This window comes from Colius striatus, chromosome 6 (genome assembly GCF_028858725.1).
Source record: "Colius striatus isolate bColStr4 chromosome 6, bColStr4.1.hap1, whole genome shotgun sequence".
Taxonomy (NCBI): domain Eukaryota; kingdom Metazoa; phylum Chordata; class Aves; order Coliiformes; family Coliidae; genus Colius; species Colius striatus.
In genome coordinates this window covers 19,619,353-19,636,058 of record NC_084764.1, presented here as the reverse complement: position 1 = coordinate 19,636,058, position 16,706 = coordinate 19,619,353, and the positions used below count along the sequence as shown (strand labels likewise).

At 36.6% G+C, this 16,706-nt stretch overlaps 1 protein-coding gene across 7 annotated transcripts in view; it reads left to right on the top strand.

The window, feature by feature from the left end:
• Positions 1–16,706, top strand: part of RALGAPA1 (Ral GTPase activating protein catalytic subunit alpha 1) — a 133,857-nt gene that overhangs the window by 81,366 nt on the left and 35,785 nt on the right. For all 7 annotated transcript variants that reach the window (XM_061998463.1, XM_061998462.1, XM_061998461.1 and 4 more), the window contains 5 exons: positions 704–887; positions 8,148–9,012; positions 10,494–10,565; positions 11,500–11,623; positions 13,351–13,506. In XM_061998463.1, coding sequence (XP_061854447.1) covers positions 704–887; positions 8,148–9,012; positions 10,494–10,565; positions 11,500–11,623; positions 13,351–13,506 — 1,401 coding nt within the window. The remainder of the gene's footprint in view (positions 1–703; positions 888–8,147; positions 9,013–10,493; positions 10,566–11,499; positions 11,624–13,350; positions 13,507–16,706) is intronic.

The following is a 16,706-nucleotide window of genomic DNA, read 5'->3' as shown; positions in this document are numbered from 1 at the left end:
AAGACAGAACTTCTCTGTAAGCTGACTTCTGCTGGAAGATGGAATGCTGTCTTAGCTCTTCTGTATTTTACTGTAACTGCTTGATCTTTGGTATATTTGGAATTAGTAAATTTGCCTTACATTTTGTGATGTTTAACCTAGTTAAATTAACCTAGTTAATTTGCATGCCATACTGATAGCAGACATTTGTGTTATACAAGACCAGCTGTACATTGAAGGCACATGAGGAAGTAGCCTTTTTATACCAAGCAATTTTATTCAATAAGCGAAGTAAAAAGTACTAAGTTATAATTGATGTGTTATAATTGCCATTCCGTAGGGACACAGAAGAAAGATAGGCTTGTGGGGTGTTTTTCAAGGAAAGTGGATTAAAATTTCTATCAGCTTAGACCTAGCACATGCAATTAAAGAAGATAGGAGATCTAAAAATAAATGTAGCTTAGTGCTTTTTTTGTGAGTTTTGTTTCTTATTTCTTCACTGTTAAATTCCACTTCATTGTAGACACTGGTTTAACAATTTTCTTTGCAGACCAGGGGTTGTTTCTGTACAAATCAAGCATCTAAAATTTTCCACCATTTTATTCTGCCTACTTAGTTCTAACAGATCAATTAAAAAATGTAAATAACACAAAATTCATTTATTATAAAACTATCAAGTGGAAATTTCGGTAGCTAATGTCATGAAGTTTTGGTTTTGTTCTAGGTTCTACATGGATGTGTCTATGGATCTCAGTGTTTTAACAACCCTAAATATTTTCCTCTAAGCCTTTCTGATTTGGCATGTGTGGATTACAATCCTTTTATGCATTTAGAAAGCTTGAAGGAACCAGAACCCCTGCATTCTCCAGACTCAGAGAGGTCTTCTAAACTTCAGCCAGTCACTGAAGGTTCGTCAAATTGACTAAATACATTTTCTTCTTGGAACTTGTTATCTTAGTTTCCAGTATTGGTCTAAAGCATGAGTTCTAAATTATGCCTAGAATCTAGGTAAGAACAATTACTATGGAATGAGCTACTGTAATTTTAAGCAATTAACGTTGATTAACTGAAATAGGGATCTTTTAAACAACATGGACATTGATTTGATATGGATTCTTATGAGCGTTGTGTATTAGCAAAAAGTGTTAAATAATGCCACATAGATAAATGTTGCTTTTCATTTTAGTTTCAGTAATTTTTTTTTCTTAATTTTGCTCCTTTGTCTAAGAATATTTTGGATTCTTTGTCTTATCTGAGTTTGTAATATTGAAAGCTCTCTCTTGATTTTATCATACTTAGTTGTCAATCACACTGTTTAAAACCAGTTTCCTAAAAAGAGCGAAATTTCATCTCCTCTACTTAGAACCTTAAGAGACTCAGGAATTAACATTTTCTTCAGAACTGGAAAATACAAATAAAGAATCAATAAATGAAGCTGCAGAGAAGTGTCATATATTATGCAGTATATCTAGTAAATATCAAATGGCTACATTGGGAAGAAAATTGAAAAAGATGGGATTAATACTGATACCAAAAACTCCATGTAGTGCTATTCTCCCTCCATATTAAGCTGTTTCATTTAGACTTCCTTAAAGGTATTAAGAACCAGGTAAATGCAGAAGCTCTTTGTAGCAGCTGTGTGCTAACAGCAGGTGATTCTGTGGTCTGTAGTGACTACGTGCTGTTTTTTATGTAGAGAAAATGGCTAATCATTGTGCCCTTGTCTAAGGCATGCTTCATCATCCTCAAGTACTTTTTTGGCCAAAGAATTCTAAACATAGAGCTGTCCCCTAATAAGCTCAGTATTGGATTGAACAAGTCTGATTTGAGAACTATTGGCAGGAGGAGCTGTAATTATTAAATTTACTGAAGAATGAAGTAAGGTACTATAGTTGGCTTTTTGTCAAATGGCTGTGGTCTTATTAGTAAAAAGTAATCATCTGCTGGGTCAGAATGAAAGAGGCTTCGAAGGATTCATTCTGTCCTAATTACAGTCTCACCTATACATATTATGTAAAGCTAATATTTAAAGCATTTGCCAAAATTAACTTCTACTGCATGTTCTATTACAGTGTAGTGAATTGTAGTAGCTTTTTATGCCTGGCATCTTTTGTATTCTGTAATAATCTGTAATTATGGGTTAGCAGCAAATGCCATGTGGCTTGTTTAATCTGACAACCTGAAAAGACAACCCTGAATAGATTTCTTTTTAAATGAGTGTAGTTGCACAAAGCCTTAGCATCGATATCTTCATTTTGCATTTCCTTACGTGATCTGTTCTTTTATGATTTCTTGACAAATTTCAAAATAAAAGTAATTTTAGATGTTCCTTTTATTTCTCCAGATGAATTAAGAAAGTCTCGTATGTTTTTAAAGTTTCAAGGTTCTGGAATTATAAGTCAGATTGTGAAATTTAATTGGCAAGCTACAGCCTTATAGTGCAACTCTGGTCTTGCAGCCTTGGCACTTATAGTCCACATTGCCAGGCAGAGAATAAAATTAGCAGTGCTTAACTGATTGCACAGCGTCTGTTCTCCCTGGCATCGTTGGAGGAGTGAGAGGAGTAAAGTTAGTGCATAACAACAGGTCTGGGACTCCATCAAGGTGGAGTCAATTAGTGCAAGCTAGCAGCAGAGCTGTATGCCAATGGGTCAGCCTCTTTTTCAGTAGGGTAAAAGTGATATCATGATACCTCTTTTGAAGGAAAGAACATAGGCAGGACAACAGTTGTTGGTAAATCTACAGAGACAAAGTGGGGATTGCTAAGCTCCTTCCTTAGCTCACAAGCAAAACTGAAAATACTGAAATGCCAGAATTCTTGAGACAGGTTGCTTTTTGTCAGTTCAATAGATGTGATTGATATATCCTGTTAGGTGTCCCATTGTTCCAGGTCAGAGCTGTCACAAGTTGTGTGGATGCTTAGCCACAGCATGATACAGTATGAGACCATGAAGATACAGGACTTCGAGTGATAGAGCAGTGTAGTGGGGACAGGATCTATTGAGAGGCTGGAGCAAGCGCTACGATAAACAGCAGGGCCAAGGTCTGATAAACCCTCTGGAATCATGCAGTGTGGGGATAGGAGAGGACTGTTCCTCTCTCCGTTTCAGTAACTTTCCAAGCACAAGTAACTTTCCAAGTAACTTTTCCAAGTCTCTTACAGCTCTAAGGAATCTGTTACAGGATCATCTGTGAATTGCCCTCCTTTCTGTAAGTTTGAGGTAAAGTGGTAGATTACAGTATAAGATACACAAAGAATAATTGTGAAATTTAGTCTTAAGTATATTTAAGTGCTTTATAGATATAATACACACATACCAGGGTGAGCTTGTAGCAGCTGACAATGAAGACATCAACAGAAGCTTTTCTTGCATCATCAGGAGAGCAAGAAGTGCTTTCATACATCTAAGGAATCGTAGGATTTGTCTACATTAAGGTTGATGAATTGTTCCTCTAGGTAGTACCGACAGCAGCTTCCTCTAACTACAGTACAGACAAACAAGTGCTGCCTGTGCTAGTTAACTATACCTAACTATTGTGGATTCAATGTCATACTGACAGAGGTATGCTTTCTCCAAGGAGAGTGCGGCATTATAGCCTTTACTATAGAGTTCAGATGTGCAGAATCTAACTTGGACTGCATTGTGCTGTGATCTGCTTACCTGCTTCTTATCTCTTACCTGTCATTAGACAATGAACATCTATGATGGAGAATTAAAATAGAACCTCTCCTTCAAAGATTTTTGTTGTTTATAGTAAATGATGCAAACATTTAGAAAAAGGTAAAGTTGAGGGCTTTTGTGACCCTTGTGTTGACAGAGAAGCTGTCAATACAGTGAAAATATGAAGCATTAAACAAAAAGTGCTATACAGCTTCTAACATTAATAGGTGGAAAATCAGACAATTGAATAAGATCTAGTTGTAAGGAAATAACATTTTATTGAAAAAAAATAGAAATATAAAGTACTTTGAGGTCCTTGCTATTTGCCTTTTTACTAAAAGGAGAAAAAGACTACACTTTAAAAAAAAAACCACTTCATGCAGAGTGCATCCAGATTAGCAGAGTTTGTGTTTTATGAGGAATATTCTAGCAATGGGTTCTCTGTAACCCCATCTCTCTATACCTGAAGCTTAAGATTAGAAGGGAGTGAGACTTCCTTAAGCTAATGTAAAATAAAGGTAGCTGAGCTAAATTGAGGTCTCTTAGGCTTTTGCTAAATGTAATAGAGAAAAATAAGAGTTTTTAGAGAGTGATTCATCCCATTTCTCTAATTTGGGCGTCTAACTGAGATGAATCAGTCTGTACCAGTGCATCATTCTTTAGATAACTAAAGAAGTGTGAGAAGAGTTAAATTCCACCCTCAGTCATGAATTTCTCCTTCTACTACATAACTCTTGTTGTTTACAAGCTGTTTGGACAAAGCTGAATTAAAGAGGTAACAACACATCTTAAGGAAATTCAGGAATCCTCCATTCATGCTACAAATACAAATTAGTGGTGATGGACCTTCAGCCTTTCCACAAAAGAGGTAATTTCAGTGACTGAGCAAAACAGACTATAGAACATGCTTCTAGTAAATTACTAAGTGATCATGTGCATATATAAATTACATTGTCAAGACAAAAGACTGTACCATTGTATAGACAGCAGAGATGTGTTCACTCAGGAAGAAGGGTTGGGAAAACAACCAACTAGACTGCTTTATGTGTAATGCAGAATTTCGAGTAAATCTGTGGTGGCTTGTGTTATTGCATACTTTGATCTGCCCTTCAGAAACAAAGATACTCATTTTCTAATGTATTGAATGTTCAGTTGTTCCTGATTGAGGAGAAGTGCTACTAGGAACAAATTATTAACATTTATCCCTTAAGTTGTGAATTTAATTTAAAATTCTCATATTTTCAAAAGGATTACTGAGTTTGGTTTTTTTGTTTGGGTTTTTTTTTGTTTGTTTGTTTGTTTTGCTAAGGGAAGCCATCACCAAAATTTGATACGCTTTGTGGCAAAAATATTTCAAGATTGTTTTATTTCAACACAACAGGTTACTTCTTATGTCTCACAGTTTACTTTGCAGTATGCTTCTCTTAACACTTTTGATTTATGTTTTCTGTGTCATTTTTAGCTCAGCAATACTGTATTCTGAGAGAAGACTCAGTGAGAAGTACTGTTCTCACTTTATAAAAGAGGCACTGACAGATTTATAATCCAATTATTTTATTTTCTATTTGAGCATAAAAAATGCAGAGAAAGACTGGGGCAGGACTGGGAATGGACCTTCCAAATTTAAATTCAATGTTCCACACTTTTTATCTTGTATCACCCTCCTTTTCCTTACATTCCTTAGGCTCCTAAGGGAGTAAATTCATACACACCAGCACAATAAACCTAAAGAGGTTTAAATCTCTCAGATTTGAGATCTTTAGGGTTTTCCACAAAACAGTGATAGTAATAACTTACATGCTAAAAGGTCCCTCTGATTTCTTTAGGTTTTTCAGCAAAACTTAACTGAAGGCATTCAACTTGTGCAATGTGAGACCAGGTATCTGGGAAACTCATGTTTTTTGCTCCTGGGAACCTGAGAAGAATATTATCTTACTTAACTGTGCAGTGCCAAGAGCTAAACAGTTGACAGAAGCATCCTGACAAAGATGAGCCAGCTTCTGCATTGTACAGGTGCTGCACTGATAAATTCTTCAGGCATCCAACTCATTTTCTCTTTGTCTTATGTAAACTTGCTTACAGTTCCTTCTTGTATTTCAGCAGATGGCACTGTAACTTAATTTCATTGTATGCTGTGAATGTCTGGACAGTTAATTTAGCTTGGTTTTGTGTTTGCAAATTTTAAACCTCCAGAAGGTTATAGATAATAAAAATGCAATATCTGTTTCTATATTAGGTTTCAAGGTCTTAATTCATTAAAATATTTTAGTTATCTGAGTTTTGTAATAGGGCAAAAGTTGAGTTGATTTTGCCAACTGTAAACTGGATGAAATATTTCCCTTTTTGCAGTTCAGATCTAGTGCTTCCTAAAGGAAGAGAAGAGCCAAAATGCCAAACATCTTTTACATGCTCTACCCAAACCTTGCAAAACAAAAACCAGGCAAATATATGCTAGTTGTTTATTTTTGCAGATACAGAATGCATCCAGTGCTTCAGAAACTAAAGATCAGTCATGGCAGTCAGTATACATTACAAAATTTGCTTTTATTTTTCCAGTTAAACCAGGTAAAATACCTTAAAATTGCAAAAAGACATTTGTTTTTTTAAACAGTTTTTATTGTGTGTAAATACACAATATAAAGTGAGGTAATTATACTATACTTACGCATCCAAAAGCTTCCAATTCCTCAGTAATTACTGAATGAAAAAGTAACGTGATTCAGAACATTCTAGTTTGGTGAATTCGAAGTGAGATTGCAGCAGTTTTCAATGTTTAACATCATAGAATCATACAATGGTAGCGTTGAATGGGACCTTTAGAGATCATCTAGTCCAACCCCCCTGCAGAAGCAGGTTCACCTAGATCAGGTCACATAGGAACATGTCCAGGCGGGTCTTGAAGACCTCCAAGGAGGGAGGCTCCACAACCCCTCTGGGCAGCCTGTGCCAGGGCTCCCTCACTTGAACAGTGAAATAGTTTTTTCTTATATTTTAATAGAACTTCTTGTTTTCCAGCTTCATCCCATTACCCCTAGTCCTGATGCCAGCTAAAATAGAAAAAAGAGATGCCCCAACCTCCTGACACCCACCTTGTAGATATTTGTAAATGTTAATAAGATCTCCCCTCAGTCTCCTCTTTTCTAGACTAAACAGCCTCAGTTCCTGCAGCCTTTCCTCATATGAAAGACGTTCCAGTACCCTGATCATCTTGGTGGCCCTGTGCTGGACTCTCTCCAGCTGAGTAGCCCAGAACTGGACACAGGACTCCAGATGAGGCCTCATCAGGGCAGAGTAGAGGGGGATAAGAACCTCCCTTGACCTGCTGGCCACACTCTTCTTGATGCATCCCAGGATGCCATTGGCCTTCTTGGCCACAAGGGCACATTGCTGGCTCATGTTTAGTTTGTTATCAATATAGTTTAATATAGTTTAAAATATAAGATGTCATCGCGGTATTGATTTATCTTCCCCTTCTAACTCCCAAATTCGGGACATCCAGGTCCTACGACAAGAGAGAGGCTAAAGAAATATGCAGTTTGCCACACTGATCCTGTTTTCTTTTCTGCCTGCTGTTTTCTACGGTGTAATACTGTAATATAAATGTGTATGGGTTCTTCAGTGAGTATCCTGAGTCAGTTGTGGGTTGTCTGCCTGGCAGGGTTGGTTGGGCCATCTCTGTGTATTTTAAAGGAACGTAGAGTGGATTTGACAGAAGAATACGGTGCCAGTAAAGAACTGAGTTATTAGGGGGTGATACAAACATCAAGAAATTACTTCTGTGAATTTAGATAATGTTGCATGCAACTGGAAGATATGAAACAAAGGAGATGAAAGAACCCTGTTGAAATACCAGTACATCTCTCAAGATGAATTTCACTTAAGATAGGCACAATTAACTCCTGTTTCAAGGACGGAAAAACTTGAAGGGAGAAACTTCTTAAAATGCATTTTGGGCATGAGATTTGCACTCTGAAAATTTTGCTACTGTTAGATTATGTTCAGAATAGACAACTTGGTCTTTGATTTGGTATTTTAAAATCCAGTATTATTCTCAACCTAACGTACAGCTATACTCTCCCTGGGGAAATTAGGTTGGATTAGAGGGTTTGTGCATCTCTGTTCCTTTGTTTTTCACAATGTAATGATGTGTATAAGTATAAAAATTCATTGCAATTGGAAATGAACTTTTTACAACACAATTATGATCTCTACTTCATCAGTAATTTAAGATTTATATTCTCTGTATTAAGAAATTATGTATTTTAGAACAACCATACTGATTGCAGTGCTATGGTAAAGGAGGTATGGTAGGCTATAAAGTAATGGAGATGCTTCTTTCTTACGTTTCTTTTTTTTTTTTTAATGGTATTTATATATACTAGTGTTACTAACCTTGCAGTGCTCATTCTCTGTTTAAAACTCATGAAGAAGATGATACTGAAACACGTAAATTGCAGTGTTGTTTCCTGAACTCTTCTTCTAAGACCTGTGTTCTTTCTCTTGCAGTGAAAACTCATATGCAACAAGGATTAATTTCTGTTGCTGCTCGTACTGTGATAACGCATCTAGTCAACCACTTAGGCCACTATCCTATGAGTGGAGGCCCTGCTATGTTAACCAGCCAAGTGTGTGAAAATAACGACAATCCATACAGTGAAAGTCTTGAACTTTCTCCTGAACTTTTTGAGAACCCAAACCTTCAGTTCTTTGTGCTAAACAATACTTCCCTGGTGTCTTGCATACAAATCCAAGCAGAAGATGACATGCCTGGGGGAGGACTGTCTGCTGGGCTTGCATCTGCTAACTCAAATGTTAGAATTATAGTGCGTGATCTGTCTGGCAAATACTCTTGGGACTCAGCCATTTTGTATGGACCATCATCTTTATGTGGATCTTCACAGCAAACGTCTTTTGCACTTTCATTATCTCAACAAGATAAACCAGAAGATACTCTTTCATCTTTTGAGCATGTGGAGGATGTATCTGCAAGGGATGGGATTACACTCCAAGTAAACAGGAAGTTTAGAGACACTGTACCAACATGGGATACAATTAGGGATGAAGAAGATGCCCTTGATGAGCTCCTGCAGTATTTAGGTGTTACAAGCCCTGAATGCTTACAGAGAACTGGTGTCTCACTCAACATTCCTGCTCCTCAACCAGTCTGCATCTCAGAGAAGCAGGAGAATGATGTCATCAATGCAATTCTGAAACAGCACACAGAAGAGAGGGAGTTTGTTGAAAAGCATTTCAATGATTTAAATATGAGGGCTATGGAGCAGGATGAGCCAACCTCGCAAAAGCCCCAGTCAGCATTTTACTACTGCAGATTACTTCTCAGTATACTAGGAATGAATTCTTGGGATAAAAGGTAAAAAGAAAAGACTCACAATTCAAGAACTTGCTTTTAAGGAATGGTGATATTCTTACCATGTAATACTGGTTGATCGTAGAGTGGGTTAAGCCAAAAATACTCCAGGACAACCAACAAAAGGGGAGAGAGGATATGCAACTAACGGGACAATGGCAGTTTTCTTCTGTATTTCAACCTGTCATTTAGAGAGACAGAAAGGAAGAACCTGTTTCCCTTATTGCTATTTATATTCTTCCTGTAGAATAGCGTTGGGAGGCAAACGGAAAGAGTGATATCTTGTCTAATAATCCTTTCACCAACTGTACTAAGGGGTACTATCATGTGTAAAGAAGGTATCTTTTTTGCCTTCTTTACTTCCCACGTATATTCTTGTGAAAACCATTACCTTTCTATACCAGAATGAGTCTCGGAGAGTGTCATATTCTCAGCTATTGTGTTGCTGGACAGTGTCCTGCTGCTTTGTCTGCTAAGAGCATGCTCCTATGCAGACTCAAAGCACTGCATCTGTGTTAGATAACTAGAACGATGTGTCTCCTATTTATTTCAACATTGCCAGTGTTTGGGTATTGCTTAGAACAACAAGAAGTAAGTCATGTTCACTTACAAAAGTAGTATCTTTATGGTATTATTTTTGTGTGAGTGTAACTAGGTGTATGCCTGCATATACATGTGAGTATATACAAATATTAGCATCCTAGAATTTAAGGATCTTTCCAAAATCTTTTGCCATAGCCATCAAGTTCCATATTAGAGGCATTGAAATATTTTCTTACTATGAAGGGAAATAGATGTTCTATAAACCAAAAATAATCTCCATCACTGAAATATCACTAGAATCAGACAACATTTCGATATTATAACCCTTCTTATTTGAGTATTTCCTCAAGGCAGTCTGGTTTTGGATAGTACTGCTCTTCAACTCATTCCACTGTGTTTTGTGGGAAACATCTCAAGTGCAGTTTAAAAGAATGAAGTGTCTTTCTCCCTCTAACATATTGTTTTCTTTTTTTCTTTAAATGGTTACAGCTGTCTGGGTGACTAGTGAGCTGTGTTGTTCTTGCTTCTGCAAGTCAGAATAGCAAAAGCACTAACTCCCTAGGACAGTAGATTGTGGCAGTGTCTTTTGTCACTAAGCATATATATTATGGCCTAGTGAAGTGTGTGTCAGAGAGAGTTCTGTCTATTCTTTTGTAGAGAAGAGATTGATTGCAGTTGGATCCAATAGGTTGACAGAAGAGAGTGGAAAGAAGTAAAGACTGTACTCAGGGCTATTATGGATATAGATGATTTCCTGAAGAAAGGAAAAAAGCTCATATATTTTTAAAGACAACTTAATATTGTACATCAGAATATTGAAAATATAAAATCATTTGTTGATTGTTCTTAAGTGGGCCTGGAAATGTTCTTGTACCATTCTTGTACTCTGCTGTATCCATCAGTGAAGAGGTAATAAAAGAATTAAAAATTTCTCTATTTAGAAGGAGCTTTCATCTCCTGAAGAAAAATGAGAAGTTACTTCGAGAACTCAGAAATTTGGACTCTAGACAATGGTAAATTCTTTTAATGGCTACCTACTAAGTGTGCTTGTACTTAAATGGCTCTAAGAACATAGATGTGAGAGTTGAACTAATTTTTTAAGTAGTTTATGATTCATTCATGTATTATGGCCTCTATTGCAGTTTTTAGTGTTACATTGAATTTACATTGGTGTCATTTGTAGAGTGAAACTCTACAAGTAATGTATCATGAGATAGTTCAAATGTCAAAATAACTTAAAATTATGATGATTTGTATATATAACAGGGAATAGCTTTAAAACTTGGATGTATCAAAGTCTCCACATGTTAAGCTTCAGCTAATTGTTTATCTGTTTTCCAATGCTGGTAGTATTTGAAGGCAAGGAATTGTAGTTGGAGTAGTGCAGAATTAAAACTTTTAATTGTTTTGGTAGAAGTTGAAATACATTCCAGTGAAGGTTTCAGAAGTGTGAAAACCACCTTAGGTAGCTCCAATGTCTAACAGCAAGCTGTGAAGAGAATACAGAAGACATAGCTATAGTACTCAAAGGTTCTTCATTCAGTTGCATAAGCTGCTTTTGCCCCAACATTCAGAAGGCACCGTTGTTAATGGGCAGTGCAGTGTCAGTAATGCCTGTGTACCGGTGTTGTTCATTTCAGAAGCCCAGCTATTCTGTTAGCAGTTGGTACTGCCAGCACCATCCAACATCTTAGATGTAATGAAAGGGGTAAATGCTCTTCACATATAGCAAAACTTCAGGCTTTAGAGAAGATCCAGACTAGAAGACTTGGAATGGAAATATGGAAATACAGAAAGTATTCAAAAAGAAACCATATAGTTCCACTTAACTTCCACTGTTGTCTTCGATGTTTTAAAAGCTATGAGCTGTGTATATTGTTTGCATATTCAGGTTTCATGCCTTTCAGTAACAGCGCTGTCGTACAGTGATCATTCTCTATTTTACAGCCGAGAGACACACAAGATTGCAGTGTTTTATGTTGCTGAAGGACAAGAAGATAAACACTCCATTCTTACGAATACTGGGGGAAGTCAAGCCTATGAGGATTTTGTAGCTGGTCTTGGCTGGGAGGTATTTATTAAGACGTTTCTGTCCTAAGTTTGTTTACAGAGACAATTACAGATCCTTTTAGATCCTATAAGGCTCTTTAGCATTATTCACAAGTGCAGACAATTCACAGTGCAGGTAATTCACAAGCACTGAAATATACTGGTTTGCAAATAGGATGCAGAGAAGAATTCTGGTTTTAATTTCATTAGCAATACGAGCTATTTAATTTTAAGCTTTCAATTTAAGAATGTTTGTGCAGACAGAGATGATTCTTTAATATGCAGTCCTGTACTTGGCTTTCGTGGACTGATTAGGAGGCATCTTGATTTCCCTGTAGGCCTATAATGTGCGGTCCTGTGCTTTGCTGTCATGGACTGATTAGGAGGCATCTTGATTTCCCTGTAGGCCTGTAAGGTGTTAAATCCATTGAAATTTGAGATTTGTTCAAATTTGTGAATTGAAAAAATACAAACATGCAGCTTCTCTCATGCTTCTTTCTTTCTGCCTTCCACTGCAGGCGTGTATCTGTTCACACACACTGTTCCATGTCTCTTCCCACAGTCAGAAATACTGGGATGTACTCCATCATCTCTCTGGACCTGCAGCTCTTTTTAATCACTAGATAGATTTGATTTTTTTTGCATCCTTTGCTTTCTGACTCCACAGGATTAACTTGCATTGTAAAAGTTCAACTCAGCACTGTTGCATCATTCCTCCTCCTGGCTGGCTGCATAAGAAACTGTTTTCTGTTTCTGTTATGACTTGTGTACATCAGGAGTTTTCACATGAGTGTCTATGTTACTTTTGGTTTTCTTACTCCTGAGGTATAAAAGCCCTGCTAGATTAGCTGTGTGGATTTACTTTTTCACAGTGGCTTTAACTTTTTCACAGGAACAGAGGAGGAATGTTAGAAGTCTGCTGACTGCCATGAACGTAGATGTTTATTTCCCACATTCCTGATGAGGAAAAAAAAGTGTCTTCAAATACTCTTCTTTAGTGGGTTAATTCTTTTAACCTTTATTAGCTTGATTGAAGAGCTGCTAATTTGGATTAATATTGTAACCTCCTAAAATAAAATTCTGGATCTTTTGTCAACAGAAAAGCAAATATGGCCTGAGTGGGCAGAGATTAAATGTGTCCGCATCTGAGATACAGCTTTCTTTAGGCACTATTGTAAAAATGAAATAGCACAAAAGTGAAATATTTATTTCAGTGACAAATTATTTCCCATAGGACTGAGACTTGGAAATTTATTTAGAATTATCAGTTAGTTTCCTTTGATTCTTTTTCATGCTCACAGAGTGAAAACTTCTCAAGAAAAATATACAACAGGTAACAAGACAATGTAAAATTGTGTGGCTGTCATGCAGGGTTTCTTCAGAGCTTGGGTCAAGGCTGATGTAGTATCACAGAATTTGTAAAAATTACAAAAGCAGATGTAGGTGACTACAGTTAACTGGTCAGGGAATAATGCAGTAAGTGTGCATTTACACAACCTTTCCTTTTCTCTAACCTCATCTTTCCAGCAGCATCTCTGTTGATCATGGAATATAAAATGCCACTACCCAGAAGTTGATTTCCAGTCTAGTCAGGGAGGCAGAGCTCTTTTAGAAGAGCATAACTGTACTGTTGTGAAAAGGGACTTCACTTCTAACAGTTCAGTCGAAAATGCTTTGGACAGTATAAAGAATGTATTTATAACATGATAATTTCTTTTTCTCCTAATGGTTCCTGGGCTTTACTTGTAGGTAAATCTCACAAACCATTGTGGCTTTATGGGAGGACTACAAAAAAACAAAAGCACTGGACTGACCACTCCATATTTTGCTACCTCGACAGTAGAAGTAATGTTCCATGTGTCAACAAGAATGCCTTCTGATTCAGATGACTCTTTAACAAAAAAGGTAGGTGTTTCTAAATGAGGAATTAGTCAATGAAAATCCAGTAATTTTTCTCAAAAACCCCCATAAACTACATAACACCTTTACCTGCTAATAGTTGGTATTTTACTGAAGTAGGTTAAGCCATCTAAATTATTCCACAACTTTCTAATTTTGGCATATTGTTGATTTTTGCCATCATTGCAGTTGTTGTCAGGATTACACATGTAGTGGTGAAAAATGCAGGGAGCTAATGGTTTCTGCAGAAGAAAAAGTGTTACACGTGAATAATGTCTTAGTACTTTGAGACTTTAAATGCCAGTTAGTAAGTACGTGGTGAGTACTTTCTAAGATGACTTTTTATTCACTTAAGAATCACATGCTGCTAACGTAATTTCCTTTTAAAAAATAAAAATTTAAAATGTTAGGAATTAGACAATGATTGTTTTATATAAGGTGTTTTGTCCTGGAGCAGACACAGATATTCAACAGTGATATGATCCACATTAAGGAAGAAATGGTTTTCTGTATTGGTATTTTTTTCTTTAGAATTTAATAAATTCCACATTAGTGATAATAAGTTACAGTCTCGAACATGTGTCCTGTTATAAATGAACAATTGGCTATCATTAGACTTTCCCCTATCCTGCGTACATACAATCTTCAGATGTGCTAATCCATTCAGTAGACAGTTAATGAGCACTGGTTGAAGTGTAATATTGGAGGAACTGAAGCTGGTTGACCTCAGCATGGAGTCTAATACTTGTAATTAAATTAGACAGTAGACAGTTAGTAGAGAGAGAAATAGCCATGCCTCTGGCAAGCTTCAATTATTAATGACTTTTTTGTTCTTTGTGTTCAACTTGAGGAAAAAATATTATTGTTATGGTTATTATTATAGACTGACTATGAGTTCTAACTTCTCACTGTTGCATCTTAGATTGTTTTGTTTGGTGTTTGGTTTGGTTGTTTTTTTTAATTAAAGAATTTTTTTTCTTGTCTGCCTGTAGGGCTGGGTCCTCTCTGTTCTTTATTCCTGAAGCAGAGGCAGGGTCATGCTTAGGGTGTTAGATGATTTGTAAAAATGGTTCCATAGCAAAAATAAATAATTTTAAAATAAAATTGTTGCTATTGTTCTAGTATAGAACAGTGTGTATGTGGTTTTTTTTTTCTAAATTGGTTGATTTCTGTATATTTTTAAGTAGAAACTTGGTTTTGTAAGGCACATCTTATCATTATCACATCTTATTATTATTAATGTTTGTTTATAATCTGTTTGAATTAGAGCATTAAAAGGTTTTGAGAAATGGGAAGTTGGGTCACAGTGAAAATTAATAAATAATAAATAATTTGCAAATGCTGTGGATTTAAGCAGAACACACAGGTAAGATCTCTTGTTTGTTTCTAGGAGCACCCTGAATCTACATCTAGCTGCACCTGACAGGCAAGGTTTAGTATTGGTTCAGGATTCCTGTGATTTAGCTTGTGAAAATGGTGTCAGCTGGACTTTTTAACAACTCCAGCTTGCCCCAGGCCTGTTTCTCTCCTCCTTTACCCATAATCTCACGTATCAGTAATTTGGAATAATTGAGGTCTGTATGACATGTAGAGTGTATCAAAAGATTTGGTTTATATTTCTGACTCAGATGCTGATGGGCTGTCTAATCAAGCTACTTCATTTCTGTGTGATTTTCTTTCTGGTTCTTCCGTGGTTTGGGGTTTTTGTTCTCTTTTTAAGCCCAGTTTCCTCATGAATAGAGATTTCTGAGCCGTCCTTTGTGTCTCTCCTCCCTTCCCTAACACCTTTTGGCCCGTTTCAATAGAATTTAATAGAGATGCATTTCAGAGATGTTCATTTCATGTATGTTTAATGAAGGTAGGCTAAAAACAGGAGACAGAGGGAGAGACACTCCTAGTGTTCCAACACAGCAGGTGAAGACTGCATGGGAAGAAGCATTAGAAATCAAGGAACCAGCACCAGAGAGAGATGCTATGAAAGTCATATCAAACTTGAGAAAAGTATTGACTGAAGTTTGCATTTTGGGAGAAAACTAGCAAGTGGTATCAGGAGACATGAGTAGGAACACAAGCTTAATGTTTTTACCAGTCCTGAAGCTATTTGTGCTGATTAGGCTGAACACGTCAGCAAAATGAATGTGTTCTACGAGCTGCTGTCCAGCTCACACCCTATAGGGGACCTCCATTTGAGCGCGATGTGCACACTAACATCGGTAATTGTTCTGAGTGTATGTACTGTTCATGGCCTCCAGAGAACCTTAAGTTTTGAGCTCTGTACAGATCGTTCATGTGCTTTTTTGGTCTATTTAATTCAATGGGAGAAAAACTGGTAAACTTGCAGTAGTTGGCTTAGAACTGATGCCGAGTTTTATGTCGTGAATGTGCCTAGAGGTGCACAATGGGTTCATCTTATAAATGGAAATTAAATTAAATTAAAACAAAACTTCTTCCTGCCAGTCGAGCTGCTGCAAAATCAAGATTCTGCTGTTTCAGAGGCTAAGCCAATTTTAAATTTATTTTCCATCAGTCTTACAGAGTAGTAAATAAAACTTTGAGTGTCTTGGATATCTCTAAAGCATTTGTTTCTGAAGACATGAACAAGAGCAAGAAAAGATGGGAATTCAGGGAGAACAGATAATCTTCTGAACGTGTAAAGGAACTTAACATCAAATTGCATATATAAAATAAATATTTAATTTGCAAACAATAAGTCAAAGATTTAATACTGTTAATGCAGTCTATTTGAGTTTTCTTAGAATTAAAGGTTAGAGTAAAAAGCACTTATGCTACCCTTGCAAGAACAAACTTGCAAAGAAAGTGTCGGGATTAAATGAAACTCTTAAGACTCTCGGTTCACAGAGTGAGAAAGCTCATGTATGTACCTCTTATCATCTGCCTAGCTCCAGCTTCCTTACCCTGATAAAGGAGTGAAGGCATTATAGGTAACAATATTGTACACAAGACATGTGGATGAATAGTAGTAACATTGTTAATGATTGGAATGCTAGTTCATCTCCGGCTTTGCGTGTATTACATGATTACATGTGTAACGTGTGTGACATTGTCGCAACTATAGAAAAGATTTATAGCTCTCAGTATTTATAGTTAGATTTTTTTTTGTTGTTGAGGTATTAACAGATGTTGGGAACTCAAAGGTTTATAGATCTAAATTATTAGCACAATTTGGCGGGGGGACTTACTATTAA